General features: G+C 41.4%; 1 protein-coding gene across 1 annotated transcript in view; it reads left to right on the top strand.

The window, feature by feature from the left end:
* AFF3 (ALF transcription elongation factor 3) overlaps positions 1-19,714 on the top strand; it is a 266,456-nt gene that overhangs the window by 228,308 nt on the left and 18,434 nt on the right. Inside the window, exons 11-14 of the mRNA XM_058825605.1 lie at positions 3,264-4,292; positions 5,549-5,673; positions 9,130-9,331; positions 11,862-11,989. Of these exons, the coding sequence (XP_058681588.1) occupies positions 3,264-4,292; positions 5,549-5,673; positions 9,130-9,331; positions 11,862-11,989 (1,484 nt within the window). The remainder of the gene's footprint in view (positions 1-3,263; positions 4,293-5,548; positions 5,674-9,129; positions 9,332-11,861; positions 11,990-19,714) is intronic.

Raw genomic sequence — 19,714 nt, 5'->3', positions numbered from 1 at the left:
CTGGCATTGTTTAACAGCCCTTTATCCTAGAAAGTGTTTCTGGATAAGATTTTGACAAGTTTCTTTTTGGATGCATGCCATTCATGCCTCTGGTTGCACTTGCAGCCTTGAAGAGATCTGAGATATATAGACATGCTGCGTGGGAGTTATCCCACCTAAATCTGCACACTTCTCCTGTAGATACCTACATCTGCTCACCACCTCAGCCTCCCCTTTACGGTCTGTGGAGAGGAAAAGACGTTTTTAGGGCCCAGCTCATCTGGCCTATTTCATATGTCTATTTCAAGAGGGAATTTTTCACACCCTAGAAGAGTAGTTCACTGACTGGAGAAGGAACTTGTTGACTAGCTAAGATATAGGTGTCTGTGTTGTACAGATGAATCCACCCACAATATTTAAGGAGATGTGTCACATCCTGTTTCTTCATGAAGCCTGGCACATGTGTATGTCTGTGGTATGTTGTTCCCTGAAAGTATCTTAGTTCTGTGAAGTTTCCTGGCTTGAGTTTTCATGCCAAACCTATATTTAATTGCAAGTCAGCTGACCAACCTATATTTAATTGCAAATCAGCTGATCACAGACTGGTATTCCTATTACCAGTGCCCATCTGCACAGCACTGGCTTTACCCCAGTTGAAAACTGCCCAGTTCTCTAAAAGGCCCTAGGGGCAGCATATTTCCATGCATCAAAACCAAGGGGCAGAGAGCATTGTGGTATCACAATACTCTGGATATATATTGATAAGTATTTATATCCTTACATGCTGCTGAAAAACTTTCAATTCAACAAACTAACTTTTCTTCCATAGAATGGTGCGTGGAGCGGAAATTAGGGATTTTCTTTTTCTCCCACAAATAATTACAATTAGGCATGTATAATGGATGGCCAAAAATTTTCAAGTGAATTTTCCCAGTCTATTTTTTTACCAGTCCTGCTATCTATTCTTGGCTGTCATGATTTGTTCTCTTGCAAGGTGCCTTCTTTTTTTTTTTTAATGTGATCTCAAAGTACAGTAATTTTCAGTTAGAACAATCAATTGAATAAATTACTTCCAAAAATGAACTGGCATCACTCATGTACACTGAGAATCTCAAATATTCAGAAATGGTATCAGGGCCCAAAATTAGTGAGGAAAGTTTTAAAATTCCAATTTTTAAAGTTTGGATTCTTTTAAGTTACCTGATAGGCTGCAGACATTTTACTTTTATCAGATGAATCTTAAAGGATTTTTTTAGCAGACGGATCTTGGGGATTTTTTTCAGAAACCACAAGGATGTGAATTTTTATTTAACTAAACCTCAAAAGCGCACCTGAAAATCCTGACCCTGACAAAACCAGTTAAGCTGGTAACACTGTTGATCCCTTTTAATAAACTTCATAGTTGGTGGATAGGTTGGTAGGACCATAGGTATTATGCCTAAATAGCAGACATACTACTCTAGCAAAGTCCTGCACAGCCAGGTTATGATGCTGCAGCTTGTAATCAGTGTTTCCTGCTGGCTACTGTCATCCCTTGAAGTCTGTGAGCCACCGTTTTCAAGAATTACAAGATACATAAAGAGGCAGAATGGGATGTAACAGATGAATTTGGAAGTTTTTTTGAACTTCCAAGCAGCACTCACTCTGACCTACCCTTGCAGGCAGAGGTTTATTCTTCCCCACGTGCTTCTGATGTATCCCCTTTTCTGAAATACTTCTGAACAGTGGAAAGACTTCCACGTATAGTGAACCTTTTATTATATATCTAGTAAATTCAGGGTGTGCACAGTGAATGGCATCAAACATATCTGTCTGTAGTTTCAACAGCAATAAAAAAAATGCTGTTCATTTTTAGATAAAGAGTTAAGGGCTGTAAAAATACAGCTTCATCCAAGAGAAATATTGACCATCCATTTTCAAGATTTACAGCTCAGAAAAGAAATACTTCATGTAAGATATTAGGGAGTATGCTTTAAAAAACATAAATGTAAGCCAGTCCTGCAAACTTCCCATAGGTCTGGGTTAGCTCAGTAATGAGTAAATTAGACACTTTAGCTAGAAGGAATATTTTTATCATATGAATTCCAATGTCTAATTTTTTTGCTTATTTTAGGAGCCTTTGCTCCTTGTAGAGTGCATACAATCCTCAGTGGGTGATTCTGAAGGTGCCCTTGGCTGTACAAGAAACTTGTGTTGCCCTCAGGCATCTACTTTAAACAAGAAGATATTCTTTTAAGTTAGAGACTGTGGATATTCTCTCTTGAGCAAACTTTCTTCCAGAGCACTGATGGTTTTCATGTTCGACTCATGACACAGTTTTTGATTATTCACATGCAATGGCCTAGTGAACCAAATATTGGTTCCATCTGAGGAAATAAGGAAATTTTTCACTTTGGCTTTTGTGGAGTTAGGTTATGGCTAGCCATCTACTCCATCATCTGTTTTTTTCTGGGGTTTTTGCCTCTCCTCTTCATTTTATTACATTCAAATTACTGATTGCAAGCTCTAGAAAACAGTCACACATTGTTCTGAAATAACATTGTCTCAGCTGTGGTTAAATTTGAAATCATGATTATCCCACTTCTTCCCTGTCCTAACACCATTATGTTTTAAATGTGCTCTTATAACTTGATAGTGTTGTGACAGACATTAAAAGAAAAACTAACAGCCACACAATACTCACAAAATGAGCCCTTGACAGCACCAACACACAACAAATGTTTGTAGATTATAATGTCAATACAAGACAGGTTACATGAAGTGCCTGGTTAGCCCTCCAACTCCCTACCACACGCCACTTTGTATGCTTCTTAAATGCTTTCTGTATTTACTGCAATGGCACAGGACACACAACGCACATCTCTAGCTTTCCTGACGGCTATTCTCCCCTAGCCTCAGCTGTACCCTGCCTTGTCTTCCTCCCTTCCTATCGCCATTGCACTTTTTTCTATTTGGAAACTTGCGAGTGTCTCCCAGTAGAGCCAGTGGCAGTAGTGCTGTTGTCAATCACCCTTGGAAATGATGCATCACAGAAGCCCTTCTCCCTGTCATCTCCAAACCCCATTTGAAACCAAAAACATCCCCGATTGCAAGGCACGAGCTCTGTCCTGCAACGCAGGGCCAGTGCCGAGGGATTGCCATAGGCTGGGGCGGCTCTTCTGGGTACCGAAAGAAAATCTCGGTGGTGCCCGGAGGGATGCGGGGTTTCGCTGTCCCAGAGGGATGCCGGGGCGGGGGCAGCAGGGCCACGGCACTAAGCCCTTTGCCGTCTGTTTCCCTTTCAGCCCGAGCCGCCCTCGTCCAACAAGTGGCAGCTGGACAAGTGGCTGAACAAAGTCACCCCTCACAAAGCACCCATCCTCACCCACCCCGATGGCCCGGCGCTGGAAGCCCACCCGTACTACGGCCGCGTGAAGGCAGAGAGGCAAGAAGGACAGAAGACCCCGGCTGAGGGCCCGGCTGAGCCTCGCAGTGAGGAGAGCCGCGCCGCCGCCGCCGCTGAGGACGGGCCGCGGCCCAGGACCGCCAACAAAGCGCCAGGCAGCAAGGGCAGCCGGCAGAAGTCACCCCTCGCTGCCGACGGCGGGCCGCCGAGGCGGGCAGCAGGGAAGAAAGCACCGCGGCGAGCCGAGAGGAACTCCGCCGGAGACGGCGCCCCCTGCCCCAGCGCAGAGGAGCCCCCCCGGAGCCACGGCTTCCCTGAGGGCGCTGCTGGCGAGGCGCCCAGGGCCCGGCCCGGCGGCGGTGGCTGCAGAGCGGGGCACCGCCGGGAGCCCCGCTCGGCTGCAGCTGGTGAGAAGCGTCGGGCCCGAGGGCCGAGCAAAACGGCGCCCAAATCCAAGGAGTTCATCGAGACCGAGTCTTCGTCCTCATCATCCTCCTCCGACTCAGGCTCTGAGTCGGAGCGGGAGGAGCGCCCGCTGCCCAAGGTGCCAGCGGCAGCCGGGCCTGAGCCGCGGGGTGCCAAGGACGCGGGGAGCGGCACCGCCAGCAAACCCCACGGCGGCTGCAGTGCCTTTGGCTCTATTAATGCCAGGACTAGTAGTGAAATAGCAAAGGAGCTGGAGGAACAGTTTTACACCCTGGTTCCTTTCGGTAGGAATGAGCTCCTGTCTCCTCTGAAAGACAGTGATGAGGTAAAGTCGCTGTGGGTCAACATTGACTTGGCTCTTTTGTCCAGGATTCCAGAGCGTTTGCCCGAAGAACCGCTGGCCATGAGCGCCGGAGCAAACCAGGCGGCCAGCTTCCCGCAGGGTAGTAGTGCTGAACCCCCCGCAGAGAAGGGTTTACCGAAATCTAGAAGGAAACGCAAGGTGAGCTGCTGGGGAACCGATCACAGGGGTTGGGGAGCCTCCAGCAAGCGGGAGGCTAACACCGCTTGCACCCACGTCCCGTGCTCGATGGCAGCATCTTCTCCAGGCTGGCCTTTCAGAGCTGGGATTTGTCCCTGCTTCCCACGCAGGGACTGGCCAAACCCCGGAGGAAATGCCAGCCCTGAAGGTGATGGAATTCCTGGCCTCGAGGGATCACAGCTCCTTGGAGACAGCTTTGACTGCTGTGTGTGTGCCTTTGCGTGCCTTAGCGAAGGCACTGCCTTTATAGTAGCATAATTTTGTCTCCTGAGGCATCTCTCAGAACCTGAGCATTTGGAAATGATGCTCAGGTCAGCGAAGGGACAACTGTCTGCTGCCTTGTAGTCGACACAGTACCACTGCGTATATGGTAAAAGAAGAGGCAGCATCTTTTTTCCCTTCTGACGGTCAGCGAGAGGCAAGCCCTTCAGTGGCAGACGCGAGCCCTGGCTTTGTGAGGGATGGATTCACAGAGACCTGGGACCTGACTGGTTCTGGATCCTGGATCCTGGCTCCCTCACGCCCTTGGTGGCCCCATTTCCCTTGGGGCTCTAGGTGTAGGAGTAGGACCACAGTCCATTAACTGCCCCCTCCTCAGCAGCACTGTCACCGTGCTTGGGTGGGCACAGCTCTCTGCTCACATCCACCCTTCTGCCCTGCTTCTCCCACTCCCTTTCTGGGGCCAAGGGGAAAGCCCCCTCCACTCCATGGCCAAAGCTTTCTGGTCTGACCAGGCTTTCTGGCTTGTTTGTACTGATCTGCCCCCAAAAGTCATTCTGAACTGGAATCACCATCTGCTCAATTTCTGAACAGTTTTGCTGTGCAACCAATCATCTGTTGCCCTCTAAGCTACTGTCTGTGTGCAGATGGATCTGTATATTTTTTGAGGACCATTTATCTAAAGCAGTCTTCCATATTGTTTTATCTTTCTTCATTTTTTTTGTCCTTCTTTTATTAGTATCTGAATTCCCTGGTTCAAGTGGGAAAGTAGTGGAAACCAAGTTTTATATTGTACCCCTTTCTTTACAGGCTGCCTCTTAAATTTTGTTTTTTAAGACATGGATCAATTGTCTCTGATCCATGTTAGCTGTATACTCAAAGAAAGTATCATCATTTGTAACAAAATGACAGAAAACACCATCCCTGAGTTGTTGAAATATTTTTGGATCTGTAGTAAATCCAAACCATAAAAAATTATTACTTTTTTCTTCACTCAGTGTGAGAATGAGGAAGAGTGCAGAGACATCAAGAAGACCCACTTAGAGCGAGAGAGTTCTTCACGATTAGCTGCCTCTGCCCAAAGCATCACAACAGCAAATCACTGCAATATGAATGAAAATAGGTAAGATTTTTCCTTCTTAGTTACCACTGAATCATACAACTAGTTGCAGTTTATTGTTAGGTGTTATTTTTTTCCTTTCCTTCCTTTATTTTTTAATGATTGCATTTTATGTTGAAAAATTAACCACTGCAGTCTCTGTTCTTCTGGTTTAATGATGAAATTAGTAGCTCCTGACACATTCATGTACTTGCATTTTCGTCCTGTTGCACAAAGAAGTTGTGAGCTCAAGTGTGAGGCTCATGGAACAAGTAATTATAGTTAGAGCAGTGTGATTGTCCAAGACATATTCCCCAACACTGTGCTGTAGGCAGCAATTCACATATACAACCATCTTATAGCCCTTTCTTAGACTTTCTTTGCTTTCTTTACTTACAAGTTGCAAGCTTTAAGTCTGGCTGTATAAAAAGAATTATATATCAGCTCTGTGGAAAAGATTGAAAAAATATTCATAACAATGCCTGCAATACTCAGCTCCAGAATATATTTGAGAATCAGTATTTTTGAGATTACAAGCATTCCATTCTGTGTAATTAGTAAGTATTCCAGGAGAAGGAATTTAAGACTTTTTAAAAAGTGAGATTTTCAAAGGATATAGGGCATGAAACAAAAAATGAATATTTAGCATTTACTGGCATGGTTTATGCACACAGAGCCCTATCAATGTCAGAGCAATCACACTTGAGTTTCTCTGGGGGCTTCCAGCAGTCAAACTTAGACATGCACAGTTTCAGAGTTCAACTGCATGCTGCTTGGTAAATGCTGGTTATCAGTATTTTTTTTTTTTTCTGGTAGTATCAGGGTACTTCTTGGGTTGAAACTGCTACAAAATAAGAAAGAAAATATTTGTATTTATTTAGTAGGCTTTTCTATTGTACACATCTTTGATGAGATTGAGTAATTCTTGTCATTAATACTGGAAAAAATCCGAAAGAAAACTGATATATATAGTGTTTAGTCAAAAATATGCATTCAATTTCTTTGTCTTGACATGTCACATATGTTTCATGAAGTGAAAACAATGCCCAGAACAGTTCCTTTCTTGTGGGTGGTTGCATGCAGACATGCTGTTCCTGTTACCCCAGTGTCATATGTTTTATGTTGCATTAATTTTCAGAGACTAGCATGGCTGTCATAGCTTGCTGTGTCACAGGGTTAATTCTGTGCCTCCTGGAAGCAAGACAACAATTTGTGTTTTTCTTGACATTATATTTAGTACTTCCAGTAGCAACTGTGTATTAAGAGGAACAAAGAGTTTCTGAAATGTACAGTTGCCTCTCAGTTCCTGCAGTTGCCTCCTGGTGTGCTCTGCTTCCAAGACCTTTCTGTGGTTTGTGCCACAGTGTAGGACATGATTTCAAATGCTGATTATTCCCACACCTGAGGAAGGGCTACTGAGGCTGTAACTAAACCAGCAGTGCCTCCTGGTCCTCTTGCAACCAGAATCTGCTCATGCTGGCACATCTCTCCAGTTACACCATGCCTCTGAGGTTCTCCTGTAAATACACTCAAAAAACTTGTTTGAAACCAAAACTCCTTCTCCTTTTCTTTTTCCTTTCTCTTTCCCTTTTCTTTTCTCTTTTTCTCCTCCTGTCTCTTTTACTTACCCTTTTTCTAGTTTATCTTTCTTTTTCTCTGTTTTTTCCTTCTTTTATTTTGGGTTTTTTTTAACAGAGTAGTATTCATCTGCCAGTAAAGCCACCCAGACAGTTTTGGCAGCACAGCTGAGGCTGGTAGCAGTGAGAGGAGCAAGACCACCTTCAGCTATAAGTATTTTCTGCTGTGGAATTACAGACTGAGAGGCAGACTAAGATCCTGTTTGACAAGAAAGGCTGCAGGCTCAGAGATACCCCAATCTCTTGCACCTGTATCAGATCCACAGTCTGCCCATTCCCAGCAGATCACAGCTCTGACAGTTCTCTGCTGTAAGTTGTTCTGCATGGCCTCTCAGTATAAGATTTGCTGCTCACACTAAGTTTAGGTGGGCCTTACTCAGTGACCAAAGGCCATGTGTGCAGCACAAGTAGAAATTTCAGCTACTCCTCAAAGTTCAGGGCTAAGCTTTTGAGGGTTGGGTATACTTCCAAAGAGCCATGGCTTGCCTTGGATGCTTTGGGCCCACACTTTGACAGTGATATATAAACATGGGCAGCCAAGGCATGAGTTTATGTTTGAAAAGAGGAAAAGAAATGACAGGATCAGCCTGCACATTCAACATAATGCCAAAGATGTTCTTTTTCTTAGGAGGAGGAGAGGGGCACAGTTGTCTGTCTTTCACACTCGGTGTCTTGCTTTCATAAACACCAATTGGTCATTAAAGCAAAAGAGTTGACATGGTGTTTTAAAGGTACTATGCCATTTGAAACAGTAAAGGCTCTGAATTACAATTCATGGCTTCTTTTACAGCTACTTTGTAAAGACTTGCCAGATAAATGGACAAATGTATGATAAGAGCACATTTAATTAGCTCTGTTCCCTGAAATTATGTGCAGAAATGAAGTATGGTTTTTACTGTATTCTTTTTTGTGATTCCATTAAGTGTATATTGTCTGATACAGTAACTATAAAGAACTGAGAATTGTCCATAAAAAGTAATAGGCTGAATAAAGGAGAATGTGACAAGGAAAGGTATAGTGTTAAAATTGTCTTCCTGACCTTAATCACAGTTTTAGTCTTAATGCCAACTATCTTCTTAAAATAACTTGCATTTTTTTTGTGTGTTGTTTTAAGACTTTCAGCTAATATTTTCTTCAAATTAATGCATCTGAAGTTTATTTCTGGGCATATTTTTAAGGTTTCTGTCTTCTCACCCAAAACTTCTCCCAAATAAATGAAAGCTGAAAATACTGTCAGTGTTACAGCTTTCTGCTTTAAGTGATAGATCAGTTCCCATTTCTCTGTGTCTACTGTTTGCATATGTTTCCTTTTGTCTGCATTATCAGCCTATCTTTCTTTATCTTCAAAATCTGTATTAGATTAGTATAAACAATGCTACCAAAGGCTAGGCACTGAGCACAAAGACAAGCCAGTCATCTTTAAACACATTTCCTGTTTTAGTTCACATATGGTTTTATTGCCATGGCTTATAAATTGTCACCTGTAATGGTGAAATAGGGCTCCATAACCTGAACTTACACTTCAGAGCCTAATCTTCATCTCCAGCTATCCCTTAAGAAATGGTGAGCAAGTAGCCATTTATCTCTGTATTTTTTTTCAAGTACTCTGATACAGACTTTATATTAACTCCGGAATGACAATTTGCCTTGAAGGGAAAGAGAAGAAACATGATACAAATTTGTAAATGAACTCTTGGTCCCAATACTGTGAGCTCGTTTCCAGATACCAATAGACTTTATCCTGCCAGCAGGTTTTAAATTCAAAGTTTTGGTAATATATAAAACATTTACCTTTCTCAAAGCCAGCTTTGTGACACTCCATTACTGTAATTTCCATTTCCAGCTTGGCAATACCAGTAAATAAAAATGAGAAAATGCTTCGGTCACCCGTCTCTCCCCTCTCTGATGCATCAAAACACAAATATTCCAACGATGATTTAACTTCCTCCAGCAGACCTAATGGCAGCAGTCTATTACCTTCAATCTCTTCCAGCAAAAAACATAAGGGTGAAATCCAGTCACAGCCACATCCTGGGGACTTCAATGTAAGTGTATGCTGTTGTTCACAATATAAAGCTTAGCAGTGTATTTTCCACTTTGTATTGCAGTCTGTGATAGTTTTGCAGTATGATATGCAAAAAAATAGAAAAGTTGTAATAATGAATGTTATTTTCTAAGTTCAGCTTTTCTGGTTTGGAGTTTAGCAAGGCATAGAAGAAAGAAAAGAGGGCAGGCTGTAACACAAGCAAATAGCAAAGGCTACATAAGCAAAAGGTAAAAGCTAATGGCCCAAAACAAATGGTTTTAGGCGTCCAGAGCATTGCTTAGGCATGATGCAAGCCCTCTACATTCATGGTGCATAAGGCCCCTTCTGTATAAGGGCTCACTCAGCCACTGCCTAACCATGGGTGTGCCTGCAGACAAATTCTTCTGTCTTAGAACAAACTTCTTCAGATTCTGCTTATACCAGTGACAGCACCAGCCTCACAGCTCAGTTCCATCAGAGTTGTATTCATAACCTTATCAGAGAGTCTTGCTCACACCAAGTGTGCCCAGAGCACTCTTCCAGATAAGGCTGTACTACAACCCTGCATTGTGGCCTCTGCCTTCAGAGCACAGAGAGAGAGGAGTAGATGCTTCCTCCATTTCTGCATGAGTTCTGTGATTAGAATGCTAGAGTGAACAGCATTAGCTCTTTTTATTGAGGAATTTCCATCTCTCTCTCATCTGATCTTTTAAAATCATGTCCTACCCTCCAGCCTACAGAACTGAGAGTAGGTGATCAAGGGCAGACTGCTGTCAGCTCCTCCCCATGACACTGTTGTGCTTTGTGTGAAATACCTAGAAGAAGCAATTTGGATACCATCATCTTGGTGCCCACTGCTGTAGCATCTAGAGAAGCTGTTGAGGCACTCTGCTGCCCATGCTTCTCTCCTTGCTACAAAAGCCATTAATGTTTCTTATTCTGTATCTATCTGCTGTGTTCATTATTTGATGTAAAAGAGGCTTCAAAACCCTAAGTATTAGTGCCTAAGCAACTAGGAAAACAAGCTACCTGAATTGTTGCAGTGGCATCTTCCAGCAATTTTTGCTGTGGGGATAAGTGGTCCCCTTTTATCTGTTAAGCATATATGTTTATACTTTTTTTTTGAGAGCAGAGGAGGAAGTAGTAAATATAATCTTAATTTTGGACACATTTTCAAAAACAGGTTACCATAAATTGTGTTTTCCAAGAATATCTCACAGATGCTCTTGGTAAATTGAAAAAAACCAATTACATAAAATACTCCAGTAAAATGTCCTTTAACATATTATAGTTATTAATTTATTTTTCATTAATTAAATATAAAGTTTTAAACACGCAAAACATAAAGTTTTAACTTGCAAAATATAAATTTAGAAGTTTATAACCCATTCAGAATTATAATTATGATTCTTCACTGGGTATCTTGAAAATAATTCAAATTCCCTCACAGGCAAATGTGCTGGAAATCAAAAGTAAAAGGTGATTGCTTTATGATCCACACCCTTAGCAAATGCATTTCGCTAAGATTTTCTGCATAGCCCAGCAATGCACCATTTGGTCAACATTTAACAACCTTTGCAATAAAATTCTTATGTATCTGGTTATTCATCTGAAAACTTTAGCCTGATGAGCTGATCTGAATGTGCCCCATATAGAAGATGAGAGCTCATGAACTATAAATGTTAAACTTAGCTTTCTTTTATCCCATGTTCCAGCATGGCATCCAGCTGGCAGGCCCAAGTAGTCCTTCAAATATCTGTGAGAACTTGCAAGCAAAGCTTGCCCGCAGTGGGCATTTATCCATTTTGAGCTTTTTTCCCCATGCCCCTGGTGCCTTTCTGCCTCTTACCTGACATTGGAATAGCATTTTTTGGCAGTGGTTATCAACCCAAAACCACCTGGTGCCCTCTGTTTTGCTCCATACCAGTGCACAGTAGCCCCCACAGCCGGTCATGGTGGGATGAAGGTGCTCAGGAGGCCACATGAACAACAGGGCTGCAGCTGGGGGACTGCATGAGACCCTGCCAAAAGACATGTGCTTCCACTGCAGCACAGAGAAGTGACCTTTCAAGCTGATCAGGGAGCTCTGGAGCACAAAGAAACCTGGACTACAAATTCATCCAGCACAGGCACATCACCAGTGTACTGTGAAACGAGTCAAACATTGGCCGTGCTCTCCTAAGCAAGGCACAATGCTTGGTTGGAAGCTGAAGGCCAGAGGTATAACTTAATCTTCTAAATGACAACAGATCTATTCTTTAATAATTTCACTTACTGTATTTCAGAGTATTTTGATAGTTACTAATATTTCAGCTCAGTTTCTGCTGTGTATCATATTGAAACTCAAACCCTTTACAAAGTGCTCTGAGCAGTATCTGTGAATTTGTGGCCATCAATGTCAGGACACTTACACATACTCCCTGCTGAAATAGCAGGAAAGTTAACTTCCAATTTACAACACAATCCAAAGACTCTCTGGTTTTTGTTACTTGGGGTTTTTTAAGTTATTAGCCAATTCCTAAATGTCTTATCTACTGTTTGTTGTCTAGAAAGCAATTCACATCAATTCAGAAAATGTTCTTCTCTGCAATAAGCCACAGTTCCAGACAGAGCCTTGGTCACCTCTGTCCACCACACCCAGGGACTGCAGAAGAACAAAGCTTATCTTTGATGATATGTGAGTATATATGACTTTAAAATAAAGAAAACAATAGCATTCAAAGAGAGAAAAATACAATTTGTCCAACAGGAACTGAGACATTGCATGCAGTATTACAGTAATACTGTACATTGAGAAATGAATGAGAAATACTATATAAATTATAATTAATTTTTCATCATAAATTAAGTTTCTAAGCACAGAATAGTAGAATGCATAGAATCATGGAATCATAGTATGGTTTGAGTTTAAAGGTACCTTAGAGATCACTGAGTGCCAATTCACTCCTTGGGAAGGGCTGCCCCCAACTAGACCAGGTTGCTCAAAGCTCCGCTCAGCCTGTCCTAGAACACTTACAGATAGGGATAACTCCACAACTTCTCTGGGCAATGTTTCCATACTGCACCTCACAGTAAAAAATTTCTTCCTAACAGCTAATCTAAACCTACCATCTTTCAGTTTTGAGTCACTTCCACTTGTCCTGTCAAAAGCCCTTGTCAAAAGTCCCTGAGCATCAGGGAGCAGTGAGGAGTGGCTGCTCCCTAAAGGACAGGGAGCCAAGAGCCAGGATGGAGATTGCAGCTGGCAGGGGTCCAGTCCCACAACACCCAAGACAAGTGAGAGGGCAAGCCTGAGGCTGGAGTCATCCCTGAGCCTTGGCAGCTGCTGCTGTCGTGGCTACTTCTGCTCAGCTAAAGGTATCACAAAGGCAGGGGGAACAGGAAGCAGCAAGGGTTAGCATGAGTATCTGGAGGGATAACTGGCCCTCCCCACTTCCACTTCATTCTTCACATATTCCTTGCTCTCCTCCTCTTAAAATAATCTAAGCTTCTAACTGTCTTTATTTTTGGTAAATTAAAAAAGCTGGTTTGTCTCCAAGGTCATTTAGGACATAGTATTATTTAGTGAATATAATGGTGAAACTGAAGGTTGAAATCCTAGATCTAGAAAACCCAGATTCTTTTTGATTGGTAGTGTTATGACCTGTAAATACTGATATTTGGTTTTGGGTAGTGTAGAAGAGGTTCTGTTCAAGGTATGCCTCAAACTGCCTGAAGCTCTGAGCTGTGTGCCCTTGACATATTTTTCATATTTCCAGACTTTCACCCATGACATCTCAAACTCCTTTATACCAAAGGAAACCCTGGGATAACAAACAATGTGGTTTCCTTAGGAACTGCTTTCTAACAAAATTGTGATTTTTAATTTATTATTATTATTATTGTTGTTGTTGTTGTTGTGGTTGTTGTTGTTATCATTATCGTTATCATTATTGTTATTACTGTTGTTGTTATGCTTGTTCACACTATATGGTCTCAATGCTAACTAGCAAGACAGCAGCCTCTCATAAAAAGAAACCATGTTTCCTACTATAAGGTATAAATTCCTGTGGACTTCAGAAGGATATGGTCAAGAGAAGAGGACTAGTGAGATTAATTTTTGTGTATATTCATGGCAGTCGTAAGCAGATGTAAGCTGAATAAATGTAATCATTTTTTCCACCTCTTTTGGAGAAAACTCCCCTGTGTATACATTCTTATTCACCCTCTTTCTCCACCTCCCTCCATGTTTTTAACTCTTGGTATACTTTTTCAACAATCTCCATTGAGGAAACATGAAACTGTTTATAAGTACTACCTAACTCTTCGTATCTCTTAAAATCTCTGTCATCTATAATTCACTTGCAACTGCTCAATTTTTTCTGCAGTTTAAACAAGTACATACAAGGCAGAAAAGTGTCAGAGTGTCTGATAAAAGTCAAAATTGGAGGATGTACTCATCTCTGGATTAGAAAAAACATAGAAACAGTTACAACAAAGCTATTGTGTCTTCATCTGATTTTCCCTCAAGCTGCCAACAAACAAACAGAAAAAAAAGCAGGGGGGAATGGTTTGTTTTGTTTTTCCCCTAGGATATAGTCATAGGAGATCTGCTTTGGTCACCATCTCTATCATTTGAGGCTTTTATCACCAGCTTTCTCCATTAGTGTTACAAGTGATTCCTCTGGCAAGCATCTCCAATAAAACTGTTTCATCTTTTCAGAGAGAGACACAATTAAACTGTTCATGTGTAGTGCCTTCCATGTAGAATATCCCCAAGCAACTTGTAGACCACTAAAACAAAGTCTAAAAAGGCAAAAAAGATAAAACACAGAGGCAAATATGTCCTAATTTGGCCTTAAAAGCCAGAAACAGTTAAATGCCAGTTGTGCTAGCTAGAGGAGGGAGCTTGTCAAGTACTACAGCTGTCATCCACAACTTGTAGCTGGGATACACCACCAGAATACCAGCTACACTGGATCTTCTTTCTGAAATTCCTGTGCAGGGGAGTCACTGAAATGTAGCAGATTAGACTGGCTGCAAATGTTAAATGTCAACAAATTTGAGTCACATGTTAGAAGGATCAAATTAAATATGGCAGCCAGCGCCTTTCAAATGTGTATATCACCACAGCAGAGGATTTGAAGGAATGCAATACAGTAGGTCTAAATTATGTAGTAATCCTAATGGCAGCATTTGTCCTAAATGATGCCTATGAAGTATTTCATCTCATAATCCATGAAGTTCTGAATTACTGTAATCCAGCCATGGCTTTAAGGTCTTAATTTTAATCAGACTCTAAAGTTTTAAAGAGACTAAATCCCTTATATTTGATTTAAAACAACAACTAATTTTTTTGACCAGTCAGTGTCTCTTTACTGTATTCTCAATTTATTTTCTCCAGATCATTGACAACAGCTGTCACTAGCAATAAATTGGAGCACAAGTAGGTCAGTAAAAAGTATATCTTGCTTGGCAGAGTGCTGTATACACATACACTGCAGTATAACAGTAAATATAGCTAACAGTCTTCAAAAGACAGGCAAAAGTCTCCTTCCCCTGGTTTGCCATTGTTTGCTGGTGAATCTGAATATACTTAGAGGTACCCAGCATGCCACATGTGTCAATGACATCAATGCCGTATCCAGTAGTAATTTTTAGTAAGATTTCCTGGATTTTTGGTGACTTCTGACTCCATAAAGAGAACATTTTCAAGGCTACATAATAATGCTTCAAGGCATATTGAGTCCTTCTGTGATTTCACTGAATAATAGAATTCCCAATAACTGCATTTAGGAACAAAGTCTGTTGTCCTTGAAGTGCTAGGCATAGACATCCTGTGGGTGCCCAAGGGCACCCTCAAAATACTGCTTATGTGGTATAAAGAAATAGCAGAGTGTACCCAGCTTCCCATCTTTCCTTATAACTAAATCAGAACACGCTCCTTGAGATTATTTTTTTACTTGAATTTTGAGTTATAATTTCAAACTTGGAGTGTTCTTTTTCTTCACTTACATTTATTTTTCTTCTTTTCTTGCCTTATAGGATCAAGGTAATACATCTTGTACAGCATTTTTTTATAAGTTCATATTTTGTTGCATGTCTCTTCCACCTCTATGGGTTTAGGTGCTACAGACATCCATCAGCTATTCATTGTCCAAGGGACATACTCTGTAGTGAGATAGAATTCTCGTGTTTGTTTGCCAAACAGTAAACCACATACCCAGAAAATATTCACCTGTAAAGGTGTTACATATAGAGCTTATGAAAATAACTTCCTGGCACATCTCTTTGTTTTGACTTGAACTCCAAGTGTCTCATTTTCAGTCTTCTCTTCCTTGTTATTCGTCCTTAAAGTGGAAAGAAAGTGCTCTTAGGTTGTGACTCATACATCTGGAAGTGATCTTACTTGAATTGTTCAAAATGCCTTAAGGATTCCTGAAGTATTTGGATGTACTTTTGCAGTGTTGAACACATCCTGAGGAGGACAGTTCAGGAATAAAGAGTGGCTCCTCTTTCTTCTCATCAGAAATCTAGAAAATAACTAGTCAGACCAGCACCTATGACACTACGTTCCTCACAAATTCATATGCCTACTGTGGACTGCTCTGAGTTTCTTGGCTTTAGGGGATTTCAAGACTTGGTCTGACCCTCCCAGTCTTCCTCTTCTTCCCTTCTTACTCATGGCACTGAATTTCTCACATGTGTGCTGACAATGAGAAAATAACATTAGACATGCCAGACACTGCCTCCCATGATTAGATAATTTAGCTGCCTGCTCTCTGCAAGACCACAGGTCACCTTTTAAGGGACACTTTATGAGGGCTTGTTTTGGTGGGAAACTGATGCTTCATCAGCTCTAGCTGGAGATTTTCAGGGTATAGAATTTTTAGTCCCTATCATCAAATGAAAGCCAGAGCTGTGGACCTCTTTTGAAATTAGCGGCATACATGTCCCTCCTCTGCTACTGTAGGCAAGTGGTTCAGCAGGCTTATGTTCATATGATTAAACTGTCTTCACTCCCCAAAACAAACCACATTCACTGTCTCCTGAGAACAGTCCCCAGCCCATGCTGCCCCCAAGCTGTGCCCAGGCATTGCCTGAGCTCAAAACTATGCCAGGGAGAATATTAGCAATTACACAGCATGGATGATCAAATGATAAAGCTGATATCCTTGCCCTCCTTATTTCACTTGCACAGGCACAGCCAAGGAATGAATGGTTCTTTTGACAGACTCGGGTCTGAAATAGTCTCTGAATATTTTGCTACTTATGAAAGATAATTTGTTTGTATCAATTAATTTTAATGTAGCTTTTTCTAACTCTACAGATTGACTAGAAAATATATTCAGTCCACTGTAAATCATAACAGTAAGCAAGGTAAGGGTCTTCTAATCAGGCTCAGCAAACACTCCTCCAGGTTCCAGAAGCAGAACTGAGTTTCACAGATGGAAGAGAACAGTCTCTTCCACTGATCTCTCCCAGTCTTTCCTCACCTCTGCATGGTGAGCCACGAGCAGATGTCTGCAGTGCATAACGAAGACAGTCCAAACCCTGCAGCTCTTTGTGTAGTCAAAGTCTCACACTGAATATGAGGAAGTCTCATCTAACTTCCCATTGTTTTTGCTGTTCTACCACATCTCTGGTTCTTGTCAGAGCTTGTTTTCCTTAGGTTTTGTTTCTCTACTAATATCTACAAGCCCTTTGCAGTGTAACTGTGGGTTTGTCTGCTTGTGCTGGATCACAGAATGGTGTGGGTTTTCATCATGCTCAATGCCAGGATTCATGGATGGGATGTGGAAAAGGTAGTCTAATGCCTCTGTCTGAGGTTTAATTCCCAAGACAGCTTTGCTGTCCTTGTGGCAGTGGAAAATAACTTTACATACATTTGAAGAATGGGCTTCAAGTCCATTTTTAACAATATAGTTACCCAGAAGTTTCCCTTTTAGACTGAAATTGCCCTAGGGTGCAAAGGCTGTGATTCCTCAAGGATGCATTAGAGCTTTCCTGATCATTCCTTCAACATATAAAGGATATTTTCATCTTTCAGTGATGACAAACTACACTGGCAATAATCATAATCTCTTTAGAGAATCAAAGGTAGACCATTCAAACTGATTTTTACCCTGGGAATACCCTGTTCATTTTGAGAACCAGCAACAAGAAGAGGGGCTGTGATAATTTAACACACATGAGGAACATCAATCCCCAAAATCCTTATCAGATGTCTTCCTGGTCTTTAGTGCCTGGTTATGATTTCTTTCAAATCCTGTGAGTACTGAAGTGTCTCAGACAGGCTCCACAGGACAGGATCCTTGGATAGGGTCTTTGTTCCAGGATCACCTGCTTCTTTCAGTGTAGACACCCCATTCAGTGACTCAGGCTTCACACGTACTCTCACACAACAGTTTCACCCACACCTTGTCTTCTCCCTCATCAGAGCTGGAAACATCAGGTGGACCCTCTCCCAGAAATGCCTTTCTGCCTTTGCTTTACAGATGCTTCTTGTGAATTGAAAGTGTGGCATTTTAAAACAAAATAGATCTGGACTACTGTGGTACTGCCCTGTCTCTGTAGGACTGATCATAAAGGCTGTCACTCCAACTGCAATTAGCTTCAATCAGAACATCTATTTAACATACACGGAAAGAGACAAAATTGTAGTTTATCTGCAAGCAAACAGTGTTTTCTACCTCTACTTTTAAAACAGGAAAGTTTATTCAAGTCCCTATTGTGAATATTTGTTTCATTCCTCTCTGTTCACTTGTACACTTTGCCCTTGTGTGTTTCAGTCTAGATATTGATTTCACATGGAAATCTTTAAGTCATGAATCTGGGTCACGCACAGGAATTTGTAGTAGATTTTGACTCTTTCTCATGTTCTCCTGTATTTCACTACACTGACATAGTTAGTCAGGGGCATTTTGCATTTTTGCCAAAATAGGAGTCCCCACTCACTTTTATCCTTCTGCATTTTATTTCCATTAGATGCCAGGCTTTAATTTTGTCTGCTATTTTTTGCAACAGTAACTCCCTCTCTAGGTATCTGTACTATTCATCTATTCATCTTATCTAAGCTATTGACCTTGTTATACTAAACCCAACAAGATAGTAGTTGTGTAATTGTGTGATTGGGTAAATTTTTCTCACATTTTGGCCCAACTCCAATCAGATCCTTTGTTCCTATCTTTCTGAAATGCCTATAGTACTATATTTAAATGGCTCAAGATTTATCTCCCTGCCCCCTCCACTTGCATGCTCCTCTGCTGAACTTCCAGGTTTGCTGGGTCTGCCAGAGTGACCATGAGACTTCCATAGAGCTGGGTGCCCACTTTGGCAGTGCCGTGGGCTCTCCCTCAGCCTGTGTGCCACTATGTGTGCCATGCCTCAGACACAGCAGTGCCACATCCCATAAAACAGCATTTATTTCAAGTGGTAGAATGGGCAGGAGGCTATGATCCATCAGGGGAGAGCACTATTTTGTATAGTAGCACCTGCTGAGCTCTGTCATTCACCCAAAGATGAACACCCTTATTTATGACCCAGCATGTCAAACAAGCTCCTGACACATCCTGTTACAACAGCAAATAGGCTGTGTACACCTGCCTTTCATGTTATGTGGTTTTCCTGCTCTTACAGGATTTTCTTCTCCTAGACAGAAAGTTCAGGGCATACTGGCACAGCTTCAAAACTGCTCATGGGTTCACCCTGGCTAGCTAATTTCTTCTGATTTGCCCCTAGCTCTGATCATATTTTAAAGTTGCTCATTTTGCTGTTCTACTCCTTTCCAACACATTCATTTTTTAGGGTTTAGATTACTAAAGTTGTGAAACTGCTCCTATATTTAGAATGATGATTTAAGCTGCTTTCACTATATGCAATTGTTGTACACTGAGGAAGCACTAGCTTGTTTTTTTACAACACTTCAGCAGTATTATCTCTGAAGGGTATTAAAATATGCACTTGGCTGCATTTATGATGTTTAATTGAACTTTTATTAGGTTTTTTTAATGTATCCTCATAAAGCACCATACAACAGTAAGAAATAATGTACAAGTGGTAGATTATGTAAATGAAGCAGAAAATGCTATAGTTTAGTATTTAGTTCATATAAAATATAAAAATTAGATGAAAAATGTGGTTTTGAATGCAGTATAATTAAAATTGTATATTGGAGTCTAAGCTACACCATGCTCTGTAAATACCAGTGGCTCTCCTGACTTCCAATGAGATTTTGCAGAGGATGCTGATAAATTACTGTACAAAGTAAGGCTTTTATTGATTCACTTTGTTTGATTCTCTTCCCATTTTTTTATTGCATGAGTTTACACTTTTGCAATTATCCACTAAACTGGAGTAAATTAAATTCAGAGGAGGCAACAGAAGACAAAGGTGGCGGAGATGAACTGTAATGGCACGGAGC

Source organism: Ammospiza caudacuta, chromosome 2, assembly GCF_027887145.1.
Source record: "Ammospiza caudacuta isolate bAmmCau1 chromosome 2, bAmmCau1.pri, whole genome shotgun sequence".
NCBI lineage: Eukaryota > Metazoa > Chordata > Aves > Passeriformes > Passerellidae > Ammospiza > Ammospiza caudacuta.
This window is presented reverse-complemented; position numbering and strand designations above follow the sequence as displayed.